Raw genomic sequence first — 18,359 nt, 5'->3', positions numbered from 1 at the left:
TTATTTCTTTTTAGGACTTTTGAATCAAAAAACAGATGAGATGGTTTATACATTTTCTTTGGACAAAAAGAAAGGGATAAAGATAGAAAACTTGAAACAGTTAATAGGTTCAAGCAAAGTTCAAGTAGGAGATCAATTGAAAAAAAGGTTTTTAAAGAAAATTAATGAATTGATTGGTTCATTGGGGGAGCGGATTTTAAGGTATAATAGTGTTCAGCTTTTGTGTTCATCATTAAGTGAACTTTTTGAATGTAAGATAAATACTAAAGTAATTAGTGATAGTGGTATAGAGAATGAGTCAGTACTTGAAGTAAATGAGCCAGGAAACACAAGGATTGTTCTTTGGGATGATATTCAAGATAAGCATGTTGAATTAAAATGGAGGGTATTGAGTGGGAAATATGGTTCAGTTACTTTTGCAACAGTTTTAACTCCAAAAATAAGTAGTGATTATTTAGTTAAATCTCAAGTAATGGCAAGTTCATGTAATATGCCATTAAGAATTAAGAATATAAGAGCTTGGTTTCATGGGAATTTATATGTTGAATCAGGATGGGTTCCTGAGAATGTTAAACTATTTTTGGCGATAAAGAGTCCGTTTAAAGGAGTACATTCAATTGAGAAAGAAATTTGGGAGAGAGAAAATCTGATAAGTTTATTACTAGCTCGTGAAGTATTTTCAATGGTTTTAATAAATGGAGAATTAGATCAGTATCAATTATCACCAAGTATCGTTACTTTTCACCATAACGTAAAAGATTTGAATAAAAAGCCGTCACATTTCTTTATAACGAATTCAAAAAAGAGTTTAATTAAATTAAACGATTCATATAGGCCATTATTTTCTAATTATTTGTTTATGGAGTATATTGATGGAGTTCCCTTAGATAATTTGTTATATTATTTAAGAAGTGAAGATTTGTTCTTATGGTTAAGTGAAGAAAGTGTTAATAAAAGGTGGGTATTTTGGTTGGAAGCTATTTTAAACTTATTAAAATTGATAGTTCTTTCAATTCAGTCATTTTCATCCACAGGATACTTTCAATACTATCATTGTGATTTAAATTTTGGGAATATAATAATTTTAAAAGAAACTGTGAATGAGAGATTGCTTGGAATAGGTAAACTTTTTCAAGATAAAAATAATCATTTGGATAATCTCAAGTTTATTGGAAATATAGGACAAGATTCAGTTAGAATTATTGATTATGCGTTTACTTATGTACTTTATCATAGGGAGAAAGACCAAGAGATTTTAGATCTTAATGATTTTTTGAAAGAAAAAGGAACTTATAAGTTAACTGGAGAGAGAAATTTTGAAAATATTTGTAAGAAGATGATTAAAGCAGCTCTTTTTAATGATCCAAATTATATTTCAATCTTGATTTCTGAGCTGTTGATTGGTCATTCTTCATTATTAAACAAATATCTAATACATCAGAGTCAGAACCAGTATAATTATAATAACAACATTTTTGAAAGTATAGCAGAAATACAGTCTGATCCAACAATAAAATGGAAGGATAAATCAAACCAGTTTATTAATTTATTATATAGATTGGACTCTATCTTGAGCTCCACAAAAGAGTGGGAAGTGATACATCAAGAATTCGTTGAAGATGAAAACCCTGTTAAACGTTGGATTAGTAAGAAAGGCAAATATAGAAATCAAAGAAATATTCTTTCAAGCTTTAATCAAGGCTCGGAGGCATATATGATTGCTTGTGACAAGTTGAATCAAATATTACAAGTTGCAAAGAAGACTGATTTAATAATTCATCAAGACTTGTCAAGCAATTGTCTATCCTTTGAATTTTATTTAAGATCCTACTTATTTATTCCATATAATATTGCCAAAATTGGTTCATGTTTGTATTCAAAAGCCAAAAAAAGTCAAAAGTTTGCCTTTTATATTACCAATTTAAGGAAATCAATCAATCAACTAAGTTTCTTCCAATTAGCTTCAATTTCTATAAGCTACTATATTTGGATAACAAATCAGGTAGATAAAAGCAACAACAATATTCTATTTCCGCCGGATTTACTAGAATTCTTTGATGAAATAAAGTATGAGTGCAATGACTTTAAATTTAACTCAGAGAACCTTGAAAATCTAAGTAATCTCATGAATATTGATCAAAAATACCAACAAACTAAACATATTTATAACCTCATTTACAAAGATCAGCTAGAATTCTTAACTAGAAATACTGCTAAAAATCACCTAATTATACCTTTTGTATTAGTACTGCAAAGAATATGGTACAGAATTCAAGACTCTACTGAAATCCTTCAAAAACAACTTCCTATTAATGCAAACCAAAACATACTGAGCTCCTTAATTGAACTTCTTAAAGATATTCAATTAGTAACATTCAATTCTAAAAATGATGGTAATCATTATCTTATTAATGATTCAAGTATCCTAAATACTTGTATTAATGATATTGACCATCAAAAGCATACTATTTTCAGAGATTCAGCCATGAGTCATTCTGAATTGTGTAATTTTATCATTAAACCTCTTATTTATACCTTCGCATTCAAACCCTAATTATAATTCAAATGGAGAAATGTAAATAGTGTTATCCATTTTAGCCCGCCCTATCATTTATTACATGCATTCCACGTATATCAGCTTTATATAATAAATAATATTTAAGCCTATTTTAAATTTGATTATATAGATATATTTTCTTTTCAATTTTTTGAAAAACTAGGTTAAAGACGCAATTTAACATTCAGAGCAATGAGATAATAATGACAATAATAGAAGATTTAAATGTCTCGTTATTTTTTTTTGTTTATTATAACCTTAGATATTTATTTTAATTATTATTCATTTACCTTTCAATAGTAGTAGAGCGCAACTCTTGCATGCGCTCCTCAACATCAAACTTCCAGTGCATGCATGTTCCCGCTTGATTTTAATTTTTGAATTGCACTAATAATAAGATGTTTAATTTGTTCATTATCATTAGGTTTTACTTTAAGTTCAGAATCCAAGTATGAGTTTTTGATATTCTCGTAGTATTGTAAAGTTTGTCTTAAAAGCGTAAAAACTAGATCATACCGGAATTGGTTTTGTTTAAAAATAGTGTTGCTATTACTTAAACTATTATCAATGAACTCTTCATCACTATCATTTTTCTTGAAAATTTTTTCTTTTTCTTCTGCTCCTCCTTCTTTCTCCTTTTCTTTATTTAAATTATTTGCAAGTTCTTTCATCGAAGAGAATATCTCCATATCATCTTTTCCAAATGGAAGAGTGTTTGTACTATTTAATTCTTTATTACCGCTTAATATTTCGATGTTATTATTCTTTAATTGAATAAGCTCTTGATATAATGATTCCATCTGTTCCATAACTTTTCCTACACTTAATATTATAGGAAATGGTGTATTTGAGTTTGTGTCATTTTGAATAGTCGTACATGTTGTTGAATCCATTGAGCTTAGTCTCAAAAAAGAGTCAATAGTTGTAGTAGGGGTAGTATCATCAACTTCAATATTGTTTTCAAATTGAGAGAATTCATTTTTTATCAAATCAATTTCAATGTGATTATTATTTGATGAGTTATTATTTTCACCAAATTGTAAATCACTATTTAAGGACTTCTCATCACTAACTTGTTTTTCAGTATCATAATTTTCATTTAGTGATACATTATTTGGTTCAAGCTCTTGAACAGTATTCAAATTAGAATGGTAAATTTCATTGGTAATTATTTGTATTTCTTCAATATCATCGTCAGCATTTCTACTAATGTATTCAACAGAATCATAAATCAATTCATTACTAGGAATATAATTACAATTCATGGTTTTTCTCTCAATATTTCCAGAGCTCTTCTTAAATGATAAAACAAATTTTGAACTTTTTCTTGGGAATTTATTTCCAATTATATTACGTAATTTATAACAATTGTATACAATTTTTGATTTAATAGTACTTGAAGCAGAAATGCATCTTTTTGAAATATATGAAAATCTTGTATTTAGTTTATAGGATGCTTTATTCGAAACTTGGCTAACTTTTCTGTGTATTTTAGCCCTTCTAGAAGTCGAGATCATTTTAGTTCTACTGAGTGATTTTAGTTTTGATAAACTTAAAGATGGTTTTGATTTTACAATATTACTACAGCTCGAAGTCAGTTTAGAAGTGCTTTTATTATTATCATTATTCCTGGATTCTTTTACTGAAGCTATTTTCATCTTTATTTTCATTCCAATCTTTGAAATTGATTCTTTTAAATTAAAATATCTTTTTTTAGATTTATCTTTTATTTCCCCTATCAGTTTTTTAATCTTTTCTCTTTTAGACATATTTTCAAATGGGTTTTCACATTCATCCTCAATATCGGAAATCTCTTCCATTAAAGACATTCCACATTCAATACTAGTTGTCCCTGCTCTAAATAATGGAAAATCCAATTTTGTAAGCTGATTTCTATTTATAACTTTATATTGTTCTTTAGTAGATAAACATAAACTTCCTCCACAGCTTATTTCTGACATATTTGAAACTGTTAAATCTGCATTATCAAATGATTCAGAGTTCATTTTTCTTCTAAATATTTTAAAACTTGTCTGAGGAAGTACTTTACTATGTATTTATGTATTTCGAAAATTTATATACTAATTCTTTATTTTTCCCCCTAAATTCTCCCTCGATTGTTGTACTTTTTATTATATATATGTATCACTTTTTTCTTAGATCTGTATTTTCTATTCTTTTTCCTCCCCACGCTTTTTCCCTTGATGTTTTATTTTAAATAACTATGCTATAATATTCTTGTATAAAGATTTTTAATCATAAATAATAATCAATATTTATTTTTGTCACTTTTTATTTTTATGCTTTTTTTTCTTTTCTTTCCTCTTATTTTTTTCAATTTTTATTTTTTTACATTTGTGTGGATACCTATGTTGGCGCCAACTAGTGGCGCCACATGCCACGTAATTCTGCATGTAAAGTGATGCATTAGTCGAAATTTTTAAAAAAATGAAGAATTATAGTAGTTGTGGAAAAAATTAAAAATAATTTATTAATTGGAGGATAATTTTGACAATAATTATTATAATTATTATTATTATACTTGTAGCGGTTGTTGTTGTTGTATCATTTCAAAAACGACATAACTCCCAAACTCTCCCCACCTCCAAAACCTATCAATGTAGTGTACAAATAGAAAAAGTTTAGAGGAAGGTCTGTTACATTATTTATTCCTACTTGGAAAAAAAAAAGATGACAGAAATTGTCGTGTCTGTTATCGAAATTCCAGTCGTCTCAAATCTGAAACTAACGATATAAGAAAGAAAACCCAATTATTTATAACAAATATTCCTCAATGTTATTTCAATAAACAATTCTAGTCTATCATAATAGAAAACAGAGAAGGTCGGTGGGAGCTTAATAGAGTTGATATTAATACAAATTAGCAATTCAACCACCCAGACATATCCTACCTCACCCCCCTTCTCTATCTTCTCTATCTCCATCTTTCTTCACTTAAACACCCAAGAAAAAAAAAGGTTCAAAAGTTAAAGAAAGACCTATTTAGGTAAAGCAACATCGCTTTGTTTTGGATCTGGAACCTTCCATCCGTCTGGAATAGCGGAGAATGGATCAAGTCCACATGGCCTTGGTAACCAAGTTGTACCAACGCATTTTTTAAGATCGTCAGCACAATTCCTTTCAAAGCATTTCTGGCACTTCGTATTACAAGTAGAGGTGAGACAGGCTGATTTACACTTCTTACCACCACAGGATGCTGATTCCTTGTAGCATGAAACACATTGGTCTGAAATCTTAAGTTCACTCGCTCCAAAGACTCTGCTTTGTATACACTTGGCTGTTTTATTTCCGTTGCCAAGAGACGATCTTCCGCAAACAATTACCAAATTCTGGAAGAAAACACTTGTCTCACCAAACAAAATCTCCAAGTCAGTTGGGTTCAAACAGCTACCAACACTTTGTCTTGTTAATGTTGGCTCTGGAGTGCTAAACGAGGTTTTGGAAATGACATCCATAAGACTCATAAAGTAGTCTTCGCCCATACCTTCTTCTTTTGGTTTTGGAGAGCTTTCTGAAATTGTCTTAGTGGTAGTGCTAGTTGTTAAAGGATTACCTTCATCTTCCTTAGTTTCTTGATCTCCTCCCTTTGAACTTCTTAAGTTCCTTTTATTAATTTCAGTGACTGTTGGCCTTGTTGAGCAGACTGTTACTGGGGTTGCTGTAGTGGTTACTGTAATAGAAGGATTTTTATTAACGCATCTTCCAAAGTGTAAAGCAATTAAATTCTCATCATCGCACTGAGCATTCTTAAATAAACATAGATTTCCGTAAGTTACCCCATCATTACCACAAATTGGATCATATTCACTGGTACAAGGAGTCTTGCAATATGGACCTCTTTCACGATCTAAAGAACCTGGAAGAGTTCTGACATGGGCCATAGTATCACGAGGGGATTCCACCTTCTCTTCAGTAGTGAGACATTTGCCCCAATGGACAAATTCGAGATTAGCATTATCACACTGAGCATTTCTAAAGTGGGAAATATTTGTGTAAGTTACTCCATCAGATCCACAAATGTATTTTAAATCCATTGTAACAAAAGGAGTAACACAGTCTGGTCCTCTCACTCTGTCAAATGGACCCAATGGAAGTGTTTCAAACGGTCCAGAATCCTTGGTGAATATTATAGCCATAATCTTGTCAGCATCATTGCTGTCACAGACCCCCCAGTGAAGAAATTCAAGATTCTTGTCGTCACATTGGGCGTTCCTGAAGTAACAATCATTTGCATAAATGGTACCAGTACTTGAACAAATTGGATTGTAGTATTTGGGACAGTCTTGCTTACATTTTGGACCTCTCTTTCTGTCAAATGGACCCAATTCAGGTTTAATAACCTTAGGAGGATTCTTCTTGGATTCCACACTATCGTATACTCTAGCCATATAGTGTTGCAAGCTAGGATCGTCACACATCGCATTCAGTAAGTAACAGATGTTTTTGTATTCCTTTCCATCACTTCCATATACTGGTGAATGCAAATCACTGCATGGCTTTTTGCAACCAGCTCCTCTGATTCTATAGAGGTCGTAGTTATATCTATAAAACTCAGAGTTAATTTCACCAATTGGACTCAAATCCTTCTGTTCAGGTTCAGTATTGCAATTTCCGAAATGGGCAAACTCGAGATTAACATTATCACATTGGGCATTTCTGAATTCACATGGATTTGGATATGTATTACCGTCTGTTCCACACACCGGGTTGTACTCCCTAGTGCACGGAGTTTTGCATTCTGGGCCTCTAACTCTATCGAATGGACCCAATGGTTGTTGCTGCTCATCCTCCTGAGACGCTAGCTTCTTAGTCTCAATTGGGACCTGTGCTGGCTTAGCACAGATTTTTGTGCTACATTTACCCCAGTATCCGAATTCAAGATGTTCGTCGTCACACTGTGCATTTCTAAATTCACATGGATTTGAATATGTGACTTTATTCGATCCACAAACTGGATTGTACTCCAAAGTACAGGGTGTCTTACATCCTGGACCTCTTTTTCTGTCAAAAGGACCCAATGGAATCATTGTCCCAAAGTAATCTTCATAACCCTCGAAACAGACTCCCCAGTATCTGAATCCAAGATTGACATCTTCACATTGAGCGTTCCTAAAATGAGAAACGTTGTTGTAAGTCTTTCCATTAGTGCCACAGATTGGGTAATAGTTGAAATCAACAAAGGTTGTAGTACAGTCTGGGCCTCTAACTCTATCAAATGGACCAAGTGGTTCTAATTCAAAGGGACCAGATTCTGGTACAAAGACAATTCCATTGATCTTGTCAGCATCGTTACTATTACAGACTCCCCAGTGAAGGAATCCAAGATTTTCATCGTCGCACTGGGCATTTCTAAAGTAGCACTCATTAGCATATATGGTACCAGTGCTTGAGCAAATTGGGTCATAGAACTTGGGACAATCTTGCTTGCATTTTGGACCTCTGGGTCTATTTAAACTTCCTAAAGCCTCTCTCTTTTTTGGATTGTTAATTTGAGACTCTTCTGCAGTACATTCTCCCCAATGTTTGAATTCCAAGTTCTTATCGTTGCACTGAGAATTTCTAAATGATGAGACATTCATGTAAGTCTTTCCATCTGAGCCGCAGATCAAGTCTAATTCGTAGGTTACATAAGGAGTAACGCAATCTGGGCCTCTCTTTCTGTCGAATGGACCCAACGGAGGTCTTTCCGTTTGCTCTTGTGGCTCAACTTGAGATTCTTCTGCAGTACACTCTCCCCAATGTTTGAACTCCAAGTTCTTGTTGTCGCACTGAGCGTTCCTAAAGTGAGAAGTGTTATCATAAGTCTTTCCATCAGAGCCACAAATTGGGTCAAGGTCCAAAGTAACAAACATCGTTTTGCAATCTGGGCCTCTTCTTCTATCAAATGGACCCAATGGAGGCCTTTCTGTTAATTCTTGTGAATTAATTTGAGTGGCACACTCTCCCCAGTACATGAACTCCAAATTCTCGTTGTCGCACTGAGCATTTCTGAAAACTGCCACATTATCATAAGTTTCTCCATCAGAACCGCAAATTGGTCTATAGTCAGCCGTCACAAATAAAGTTTTGCAATCTGGACCTCTCTTTCTGTCAAATTTACCCAATGGAAGAATCGTCTGGTGGTCGGCTGCTGGCTTTGTGGTAGTGGTAGTAGTAGTGGTGGTGGTAGTGGTAGTAGTAGTGGTGGTGGTAGTGGTAGTAGTAGTAGTGGTAATGGTAGTAGTAGTGGTAATTGCAGGTGGGATAATACCTTGTGGTAAGTATGGACGTTTGGAAACGATTTGTTCACGACCCTTGATGGTGGATAGGGATCCTTTGCACCTTCCCCAATGCATAAACTGAAGACTCTCATCATCACATTGAGCATTTCTGAAGATTGAAACATTATCATAGGTATTTCCATCAGAACCACAAATTAGTTTCAAGTCAAAAGTAACAAATGGAGTTTTGCAACCTGGACCTTTCTTTCTGTCGAATGGACCCAATGGAGGAATTCCCTGGTAATCAATTTCTGGCCTTTCGGTAGTAGTAATAGTGGTTTGTTTTGGGGAACTAGGTGGGAAAACATATACTGGATTTGTAGTATTAACAGTGACATTACCTAAAATATAATCATATCTGAATTGACTAACACTACATACTGACCAACTGATGAAGTGACCAGCAAAGATGGCGAAAATCAAATTGAAAAAGACAATCTTCCCCATATTGTAATATTTATTTAAAAGAATTACTTTACTGATAAATGACTGTTTCGTTTAAATTATCCAATTACGTTTCTCCTCTAACCGGGTCGTTTTCTTGTATTATTTAATTTAAGATTTTCCTTGCCTTTCCTCTAATTTATTATTTAATTACCTTTATATATATTTAATCAGTACCGGTAAATAGGCGCGCCTAGTGCGGCGCCTGAAAAGTCGAGTATATTACTAAAATTTTTAACGAGTGAAGAAAAGAGTAAATGAGAGAATGAATACATGTAGAAAATGACTTTATAATAATCCGCCACTTTTTCCCGTTTTTTATGGTGCTTATTAATCATAATAAAACTGGGGGTTTGGTGCAGGGAGATTTAGTTGATTGAAAATGAGAACAAATCATTCTATGACTTAAGAGAAAGAATTAGCTACTATTACTTTGCAGGATAACATTCCCTAGGAAACTTGGACAAATTTTATAAAAGAATTTTAAATAGTCGATATGAAAAAAGTCTAATTAAGACGATCTAAAAAAGAAAAACAACTTAGCTATAAACAATTACTCTTGAAAAAAATATCTTCATGTTGAACGAACAGAGATTAAAGTAGGTATATCTTCTCAACTTGAAGAGAGAAGACTACAATAAGGTCCAAAAGGAAGATAGTAGGACGACTGTCTCCTTTTTTTACCACCTTTACGTTGTCAAGTGATAAACTACTTGGGGTCATTTACTTTGAAATTTTCAGGTATTGGATTGTGGGGACTTAAGCCACAAGGCAAAGGCATCCAAATAGTCCCTGCACATTCATTAAGCTGCTTGGAACATTCTCTAGTTGAGCACTTTTGGCACTTGGTAACACATGTGTTGAACAAACATTGGGAGGCACAATGCTTAACTCCACAGTGAGCAGTTTTTGACCAGCAATCATTGCATTGATCAGATAGCTTGAGACCATCAAAGCTGAGCTTCGAGATACACCTAAAGGTGTTCTTATAACTCCCAAGAGCTTTCCTGGAGCATTTTGCTACAGCATTTTGGAATGAATCTCTGTGAGACCCAAAAATTATATTTACATCTGAAGCAAGTTTCACACAATTTCCACTCGAGGAAATGTTGAAAGGAGCTGTTGGAGTTTCCAAAGTGGTATTTTTCATGGCAGCTTCAACTTTTACCCAAGGATCTGGGACAACCTCAGTCGTATTAGCACTTAAATGACTGGAAAGTAGTCTCTTCTCCCCAGAATGTTGAAGATCTTCAATTAGGTCGGTCAAATTCTTGCCTTGTTCATACTCTTTTTTAATAATCTCCAAACTCTCAATGATAGATTCTTCTTCAGAAATCTCCGTGTAATTTTCGTTCAAAATTATATCTGATGACTTAACATTTTGAATTAATACCATTAAAGCTGTAAGGAATAATAAACTTAATGAAACCATTGTAACTTATTTTTTCTTTCTCTCTTTAACTTATGTTTCAAACAATTTTTAATTAAAAAAAAATATGGACAATATCAACATATAGTGCTCAATTAACCACTTAATTATTAACAACTACTTTTAGCTGCTGAGCCAAATCTTTAATTATATCTAAACTTGAAAGTAAGTTTTTTTCTTCGTTAATATTAGAGTTTAAAACTTAGTTAAACAATTCCAGATATGATATCAAATGGAACAAATGTGTTACCAATAATATGGCAAATATCCCTACATGTATTGTCCATGTATGTCTATTTTGTTATGTCTATTGGATATTTTTTTGATGTAGTAACTGTGGGGAATTTGCATGTAATCGAAAGTTGCCAGAAAATGGCGGCAAGCCTCCCCATAATAATGAATAATTCACGAAGAGAGAAAAATCAAACTCCTTATAGTACTAGCAACACTACTAACACTAATATTGAGAGTGAACTTTACAAATAAATGTAGAATTTAGATTCCCAAAAAAACATGGATAAGTAACATTAGAAGTGGATGTTTTCTTCTCTTTTTAAAATCGTCACATTTTACATTTTTTTCTTCCAAAAAGAAAAGAAATCAAATGAATAAAATGAAAGAGCCTTCAGATAAATTCTTGATAAACGCATACTTGGAAAAGAAAAAAAATGATAGCAAACTCTTCTACTCTAAATACTTACCGGTATTAAATCTTAAAATAATTTTGAGATAGCGCGCCCACAGCAAATGGCGCGCGGGCATTAGGCGGCATGTGATCTATCGAATTAATAGATTCAGTATAGAAAATAGATCAAGAAATAAGGGATGGCTCATTCAGTGAAGGAGATTGAGCGATTAATTCTACAAGGGAATTATAAAATCAGTTTGTTAGGAAGAAAAGGAAGGTAGAGTTTAAGAGAGTGAGTAATTGGTTCTACCAGGAAACTATTTAGGAAAAATAGGGGATATAATAGGAAGAGAAGTCGAAAAATAGATCGTCTTATAAATAAATATAATACACATACATTATTAGCAAAGAATGAAGAAGGCAATTTTTGCTAGCAGAGCCAAGTTGGCGTGGCTTTGTATCTTTTTGGTACTCTTATTTTTGACTGTTACTCAAACTTGGGGATCAAGCCCGAAGAAGACTGTAGATCAATCCACACAAACAGGTGGTGGCAATCAAGAAAGTAGTATGACTGAGGAGGCAGATTCTAGTGAGTCAGATGCTGCTGAGCGATCTCCTGATATTTCCATCGCTTTGATGGATCCAAGTGGAAACTTTCCATCACCAAAAGAATACTCCCAAGGCGAACAAGGAGCTACTGCTAGTGGTGGCCATAAAGTAGTTATTCCAAAAGCACCAAAGTTTCAGGGTGAAATTGAAGAAGTTTCTGAAGGAGATGGTGTTATTTCTCCATTTGATAAACAGACAAGTACTGATGATTTGGAATTTGTTCAATTTGAGAAAATTAAGGAAGATCCGTTCATTTACACCATGCCAATTGACTCTGAGAAGGCCAAGCTCAGAGATATCAAGCAGTTACAATACACTGTTGAACCAGAAGTGAGTCTTGATGAGTATGAAATAGGAAAGGATGTGGCTAAAGATAGCGAGATCTATTACACATATAAAGAAAAAGTTGCTAGTGAAAAGAAAGTACTTTCTGAAGTGCTCAAAGTAGTTTCTGATGCTGAAAAGTATCGTAAATCCATCGACGATAACATTAAATCTTTAATTTTGTCAGTTAACCAAATTAAAGACGCCATTGCTCAGCACGAAGAGCAACTTTTAAATATGCAAAAGTCTGGAACAGTTCCAAACGTCTCTATTATTGCTCAAGAAGATGAAATTGCAAGGCTTAAATTAAGATACCAAGAGGCTTATGGCCATTTCATGTCTGAGAAGAGAAAGAGGGACAGTGCTATAGACCTTGTATTCAAGGCTAAAAAACAACAACTTAACATTGAGGAGAGAATTAAACGTACTGAGGAGAAAATTAAGCTTCTTGAATCTCAATTGGATATTCACGAAGATCCTAGCGTTCCTGTCGAGCCACTTGAGATTCTCAAGGAGCCAGAGATTGAAGTTAAGCAGAGTTATATTCAGGATGACTTATCTCTTGCACCAAGACGTTCTGACGTTGATATTAGTCCAGTCAGTTATGATGCTTCCCACGGCTTGGAGGCAGAAGAATCTACTGGTGCTCCTGAGGAGTCTCCAGCACCTACAGAGGTTCCAGTAGAAAGACCAGTTAAGACTCCAGAGTCTCTCTCAATCCCTGCTGAGATTTCTGTCATTACACCAAGAGATATTTCAATTACTCCAATTGCAGTTGATATTACTACCGTCAAATCCATCCCCACATCCACACCTGCATCTACATCTTCCAAGTTACAGACGTTTGACATCACAAAGTTTATCAAGTCTGCTCTTTCCAGCTATTTTTCAGATCAGGCTCAGCTTGCTCAGTATGCTTCAAGCGTTTCATCCAAGATCAACTTGATAAATTTTGCAATGAGTTGTATCTATGAGGTAGATTTATTGTTTAAGCAGCTTAATCTTAGAAATGGATCTTCTTACAATTCTTCTGATGCTATTAAGGTTTGCAGACAAGTATGGAGAGAGTCATATACTGAAATGGTTAGATTCTACAAGACATTCACTCCATCTACTTTGAGAGCAATCTTCAAATCTGCAATTCAAGCAGATCAAGAAGCAGTTTCAGTACTCACCAATTACTATGTTGAAGAGCAATTTGCTACTATTGCGAAACATGTTGATGGTTCATCACTTGCATCATGCAAATCTGTTGTTGCTCAGCTTTTCAAATCCGCTGACTTCCAGGATTCTCTTATTAATTCAATCTGTCAGAAATATGCATATTACATGCAGGAATATTCTGGACTCATTTCTGACAAAGATCAATTAAAGCTATTTGCTGCAAAGCTTGCTGTATATGGTTCAGCTCCATACTCTTATGATTCAGCCCCATTCTCAAGCTCTAGCGATTTAGATCAGATGATCTCTGAGTTTGACTACAACTCTCTCACCTCATCCTCATCATTCTATGCTCAATGTCTCAAAATATTCTCCTCAAGTTATGGCCCAGAAAGCATTTATGGTCTCAGCAATAACGCAGTACAAAGTGTCTGTACTTCCGCTCAAGCTGCATTCAATAAGGCAATGCCACATGGAGTCGATGTTGTCATCTTCTCATCTAAGTTGTTCCCAATAGAGTTAATTCCATTATTATCAGGAGCTACAACAATCTCATTCTATGGTCTGACTTTAACTGGCGGTGCTACTGAGGTTCTTCTCCCAAAGGATGTTTCAGTAGGCTCTCAAGGATCTTTACCACCACAGAGCATCTCGGATCTTTCTCCAGCACTTCAGCTTTCTCTTCAAGCTCTTGATGAGCAATCAAAAACACAAAAGTTCCTTCAAGAACAGCAGCAAAGTATCAGCAAAATATTGGAGAATCCACTTTCCCCTTCTGATATGCACAAAATAGTTGGTGTTATCAAGCAGCTTAACGAAAAGCAAAAGGCTGTAGAGAGTGGAATTCTGGCAGCTTCTCCAATTCAACAAATCCAGAGCATCTTAATTGCAATTCCAGAATCCAAGCCAGCCTTGGAAGTCTCTGCTGAGGCTTCTATCGAAGTTTCTGTTGCAGGAGTATTTGTTGAGAGAATCTCAAACCAGCAAAATGCACTCTCTTCTCAGATTGCTCAGTTGGAAAGTATTTTGAGAAGTCCTTCTCTTTCTCAAGAGGATAGATCTCTTACAAAAGAGATTCTCAAGGATACTGAAAGCAGAAGATCCGAATTGGCTTCACATCTTGAAGATGCCATTTCTTCGATCCCTGCTTCTATTTCAGGAATCTCAGACTCACCATCGATCTCAATCTCCTCTTCGATTTCAATTTCTCCATCAGCATCTGACAAGACCGCTTTCGATTCATCAGTTACTGAACTCAAGACATTTTATATGGATATTTCAAATTCTAACAAGGAGGCTCAGAGATTGATTCAGGGTATTAGTTCGTCTCCAATCAGTGACTCTTCTCTTAAGAATGAGTTTGAATCTTTAACAAAGAAGGTTCAGAAGGTTTCTTCCAAGCTCTCTAAGATAAACAAGAAGCTTCAGCAACCAAACATCTCTTTCAAATCAAAGAATGAGATTGAAGATTTCAAGAAAGTATTACAAAAGCTTCTCCACGCCTCTCGTCAGTTGACCGAGAAGCTTAAATCTGTAGATAGAAACATTTCTGGAAGCTCTCAGGCAATGAATGCTACTCCATCTTTGTCTCTCTCTCCAATTCTCACACAATCAGCTCTTTCCCAGACTCCACTTCCAAGCAGTACTTCAAAGGTTTCATCTCTTCTTGTTAGAATTCAACATATTCAGAGCCAGATTGAGAAGTACTTATCTGCTCTCAAAGAGAGAAGATTACAAAAGAACGAGAGAAGAACTTTGAAAAAGTTCTTTGCTGATGTTGATCCAAGACTTAATGTTCTCTATAAGCTTTTGATCAAGATTTCCTCTTCTCACAATCAAACTCAGTTGGCAGATTTTACTTTGAGATACTATGAACAGATTATGGATGTTTACAACACACAGAAGCTACTCCTTAAGAATTACTTGACCTACTCAAAAAGATCAGAAACTTCAGCTGACGGTATTAAGATCAATAGTATGATTTCTGATATTGCTGAGAAACAATCCCATATAGAGAGACTGCTTTCTGATGGCGTTTCTCCAAAGAAGGCTGTTGCATCACAAAAAGACACCTCCATTTCCGAATTCAATTCTGTGACCTCCGCCTCACCTATTGTTGAGCCTGAACTTCTTACTAAGCCGGCTCCTGGCTACCAAAAACCAAAGAAGCTTGTTCTTCCAGCTATTCCATATTTCAGAAGACCATCAATTCCAAAAACAAGAATGAACTATTCTAATGTGAGAAGGGATGAAAGAGGAGTTCCAATAACTTCTGGCCCAGTTGTTGGTTCAAAGGTTGGTGAGAAAGCTTTGAATTATGTTGAGAAGGCTTTAGTTAGACAAAAGACTCCGGGTCTTTATCCTGAAGGATATGTTGTCCCAGGAAGTGCTGCAAGAAAGCCAGTAAAATCTTCCAAAAACCAAAAGACTGAGGTTTCTAGCTCAATCAAGCCTCAAAACAGAGATGTATTTTGTACTAGAATGGGATATTCTTCAATGACTACTAGAGGTAACCAAATTGCTTTCAGACTTTATATTAAGTCAACAAAGATTCTTCCAAGAAGTTCAGTTAGTACAATGGATAGAAGAAATGCGTGCGATATTTCATCTTCAATTCAGGAGACAAAGACAGCAAAGGAATGTGCTAGAATTCTTTATCCAACTTTACTTAGACTTGGTTACACAGTTTCACAGAGCAGAGTAGAGAAGATTTGTGCTGCTATAGGTATTGATGGAAAGGTAGAGGGATGCTCTTCTTTGATAAGCTACAGAACCTCTTCTCCTTATACATTCTCTCCATTAGAAGAAGAAAGGGCTGCCAGATTATATTCACTCCTTCACAAGCTTCAAACTGTTGGAACTCTTCCACAATCAAGCATTCCATTCCATCTAGTTTGCCATGTATTTGAGTCTATGAAGGCTTCTCTTCAAAGGAATGAATCTTTCTCATCTTTCTTTGCTTATGAGTGTTCTTCAGCATTTGAACAACAAGCTTCTCATGATGGTCATCCATTCACCTCCAATCAAAGTAGTGCAATTCTCAAGGCCTGTGAGGAGTCTGGTTTTCCTTCTACTTAAGAAGTGAAGATTAGATTAAATATGATTGCAATTTATACACGTACTACTCTTTACATATACTGGTTTTGATTTTCCCCAGAATTTAGAAGAGGAGAGGGTGGAATATTGTGATCGTTTGGTTTCTTTCTGATTATACATAAACTGATGGTAATAGGAAAACAAGTTAAAATCCACAAGCAAATCCGTTTGGTCATTCGAGTTTTTATTAGTATTACAGGCTTTGCCATCACAAAATGATTGATTATACCCAACCTATATCTTAATATAGAGCGGCTTGGGCCATCATAAGAAGTATTCATCGTCACTAAAGTTAAGGCCAAGTGTTTCAAAGTTTCTTTGATTTCCAATAAACACTAATTACTTTAAAATGCACAGATCTCAAAGCTTTACAAAAGATGGTTTGACTTGGATGATTTTTTGTTGTCTTCATGGAGTTTTGGATAAAATTTAAACTCCAATAAGAGAGAAGTTGTCATACTTTTTTTTAATCATTCCCTTCTCATTTTGACCCTCATGTATATTTATATATGATATTTTAGATTTGTTGAGATATTGGGGTTTTCCATTATTGTATAAATTTTCATCGATCTTACAATGGTTTATATATTTGAGGTTAATAGCCAGTTGAATTATACTGTATTCGAGGTGAGAAGTGATAGTGTCAAGCAAAATCGGGTGATCTGTGGAGGGATGGAGGAGAGAGTAATTTTGTGATGATTTTTATATTGAGATACAGGATTTCAAGTTTTATAAGTCAATAGTGGAGTGGGCTGAAATAAATGTTGCATGTATGGCCCAAAAGTTTATTTAATTCTTGTCTTTTCTTTACCAATTGGAAGTAATGAATGGTAATCCTACAAGGATTTCTAAACTTTTATTTTTTTTACCAGATGGGTAGAAAAAACTAGCAAAAGAAAGTATCTCAAATATTATATATATTTGCACTATAATCATCCCATCACTAGAACGACTATTGAAGTTTGTTCCCTCTTTATTCGAAGCAAAAAGAGCAATTGGTGTCAAGAGAAGGAGATCATACAAAATAGCCGCTTTTGCAAGAGGAGATATTTTGTGTGCGTTACTCTTATTTATAACAAGTGTTTATTTTCTGGGTTTAAGAAACGATGATGCTTAAATACTCAGTTCTGAGTTAATAAGAATAGGAGCTCAGTGATTAATGAGAGGAATCATTAAATAGAATAACAGCTTAATTATTATTTAGACTATTTTTTATTTCTGCCTTGTTTTCTATTAAAATTTTTGATTTTTATTACAAATCTTTCCATGCATAAATATATATTTTTTTTCTTTAAAAATTCCCCGCCAAAACATGCATTTCTCGGTTTTAGAGAAAATAATTTATTGTTTTTAAATTGAGCTAGGTTTATTAGTAATTTAATAATTAGGGTGATTAAGAAATATATCTTAAAATTTGTATGAGGGAGAGGGAGGAAATTGCTTTTTTTTCTTCCTCGTTTGTTGAGATTTTTGAGAAGAATACTTTAGAAATAAAGAACAAATTGTAAAAATGGACATTTTTTTTCTTTAAAAAGGCGTGGGAAGGAAGAAAAAGGAGGGAGTGGAATGGAGGAAGAAGAAATGTGGGAGGGAATAGAAGAGTGGGAAAGAAATGAGTAGAAAAGTGGGAAGGGAATGAGTATAAATGTGTGAAGTAGAATATTGGGGGAAAAACAAGCAAAAAAGTGTAAGGGAGAGAGAAGAAAATTAAGAAGCGGAAGACTAAAGGTGCAAAAGGATTATGTGTCTAAGTTTTTTTAAGCAAATTTGTTTATTTTAAGTGGGATGGCAATATTTGATTTTTACGCGCGTACATGCATTCCGATACCA

At 34.3% G+C, this 18,359-nt stretch overlaps 5 protein-coding genes across 5 annotated transcripts; 2 read left to right on the top strand and 3 right to left on the bottom strand.

Annotated features, from left to right (window-relative positions):
• Positions 1-40: 40 nt before the first annotated feature.
• Positions 41-2,554, top strand: ELE39_000560 (uncharacterized protein; the record flags this gene model as incomplete). Its single annotated transcript, XM_067343600.1, has 1 exon — positions 41-2,554. The coding sequence occupies one exon, from the start codon at positions 41-43 to the stop codon at positions 2,552-2,554; it is 2,514 nt and encodes an 837-aa protein (XP_067199241.1).
• A 338-nt stretch (positions 2,555-2,892) lies between these two features.
• On the bottom strand, positions 2,893-4,563 carry ELE39_000559 (uncharacterized protein; the record flags this gene model as incomplete). The annotated part of the gene is made up of 1 exon (XM_067343599.1): positions 2,893-4,563. One exon carries the CDS (start codon positions 4,561-4,563, stop codon positions 2,893-2,895), a length of 1,671 nt encoding a protein of 556 aa, XP_067199240.1.
• A 993-nt stretch (positions 4,564-5,556) lies between these two features.
• Positions 5,557-9,285, bottom strand: ELE39_000558 (secreted with signal peptide and 12 KAZAL repeats and a mucin-like stretch of threonines; the record flags this gene model as incomplete). The annotated part of the gene is made up of 1 exon (XM_067343598.1): positions 5,557-9,285. The coding sequence occupies one exon, from the start codon at positions 9,283-9,285 to the stop codon at positions 5,557-5,559; it is 3,729 nt and encodes a 1,242-aa protein (XP_067199239.1).
• Positions 9,286-9,991: 706 nt separating this feature from the next.
• On the bottom strand, positions 9,992-10,714 carry ELE39_000557 (secreted with signal peptide and 12 KAZAL repeats and a mucin-like stretch of threonines; the record flags this gene model as incomplete). The annotated part of the gene is made up of 1 exon (XM_067343597.1): positions 9,992-10,714. The coding sequence occupies one exon, from the start codon at positions 10,712-10,714 to the stop codon at positions 9,992-9,994; it is 723 nt and encodes a 240-aa protein (XP_067199238.1).
• Positions 10,715-11,750: 1,036 nt separating this feature from the next.
• On the top strand, positions 11,751-16,511 carry ELE39_000556 (uncharacterized protein; the record flags this gene model as incomplete). Its single annotated transcript, XM_067343596.1, has 1 exon — positions 11,751-16,511. One exon carries the CDS (start codon positions 11,751-11,753, stop codon positions 16,509-16,511), a length of 4,761 nt encoding a protein of 1,586 aa, XP_067199237.1.
• Between the last annotated feature and the right edge of the window lie 1,848 nt (positions 16,512-18,359).

Source organism: Cryptosporidium sp. chipmunk genotype I (assembly GCF_004936735.1).
Source record: "Cryptosporidium sp. chipmunk genotype I strain 37763 chromosome Unknown contig_13, whole genome shotgun sequence".
NCBI lineage: Eukaryota > Apicomplexa > Conoidasida > Eucoccidiorida > Cryptosporidiidae > Cryptosporidium > Cryptosporidium sp. chipmunk genotype I.
Note: the sequence above shows the minus strand (reverse complement) of the source record. Positions and strands in the feature narration are given on the sequence as shown.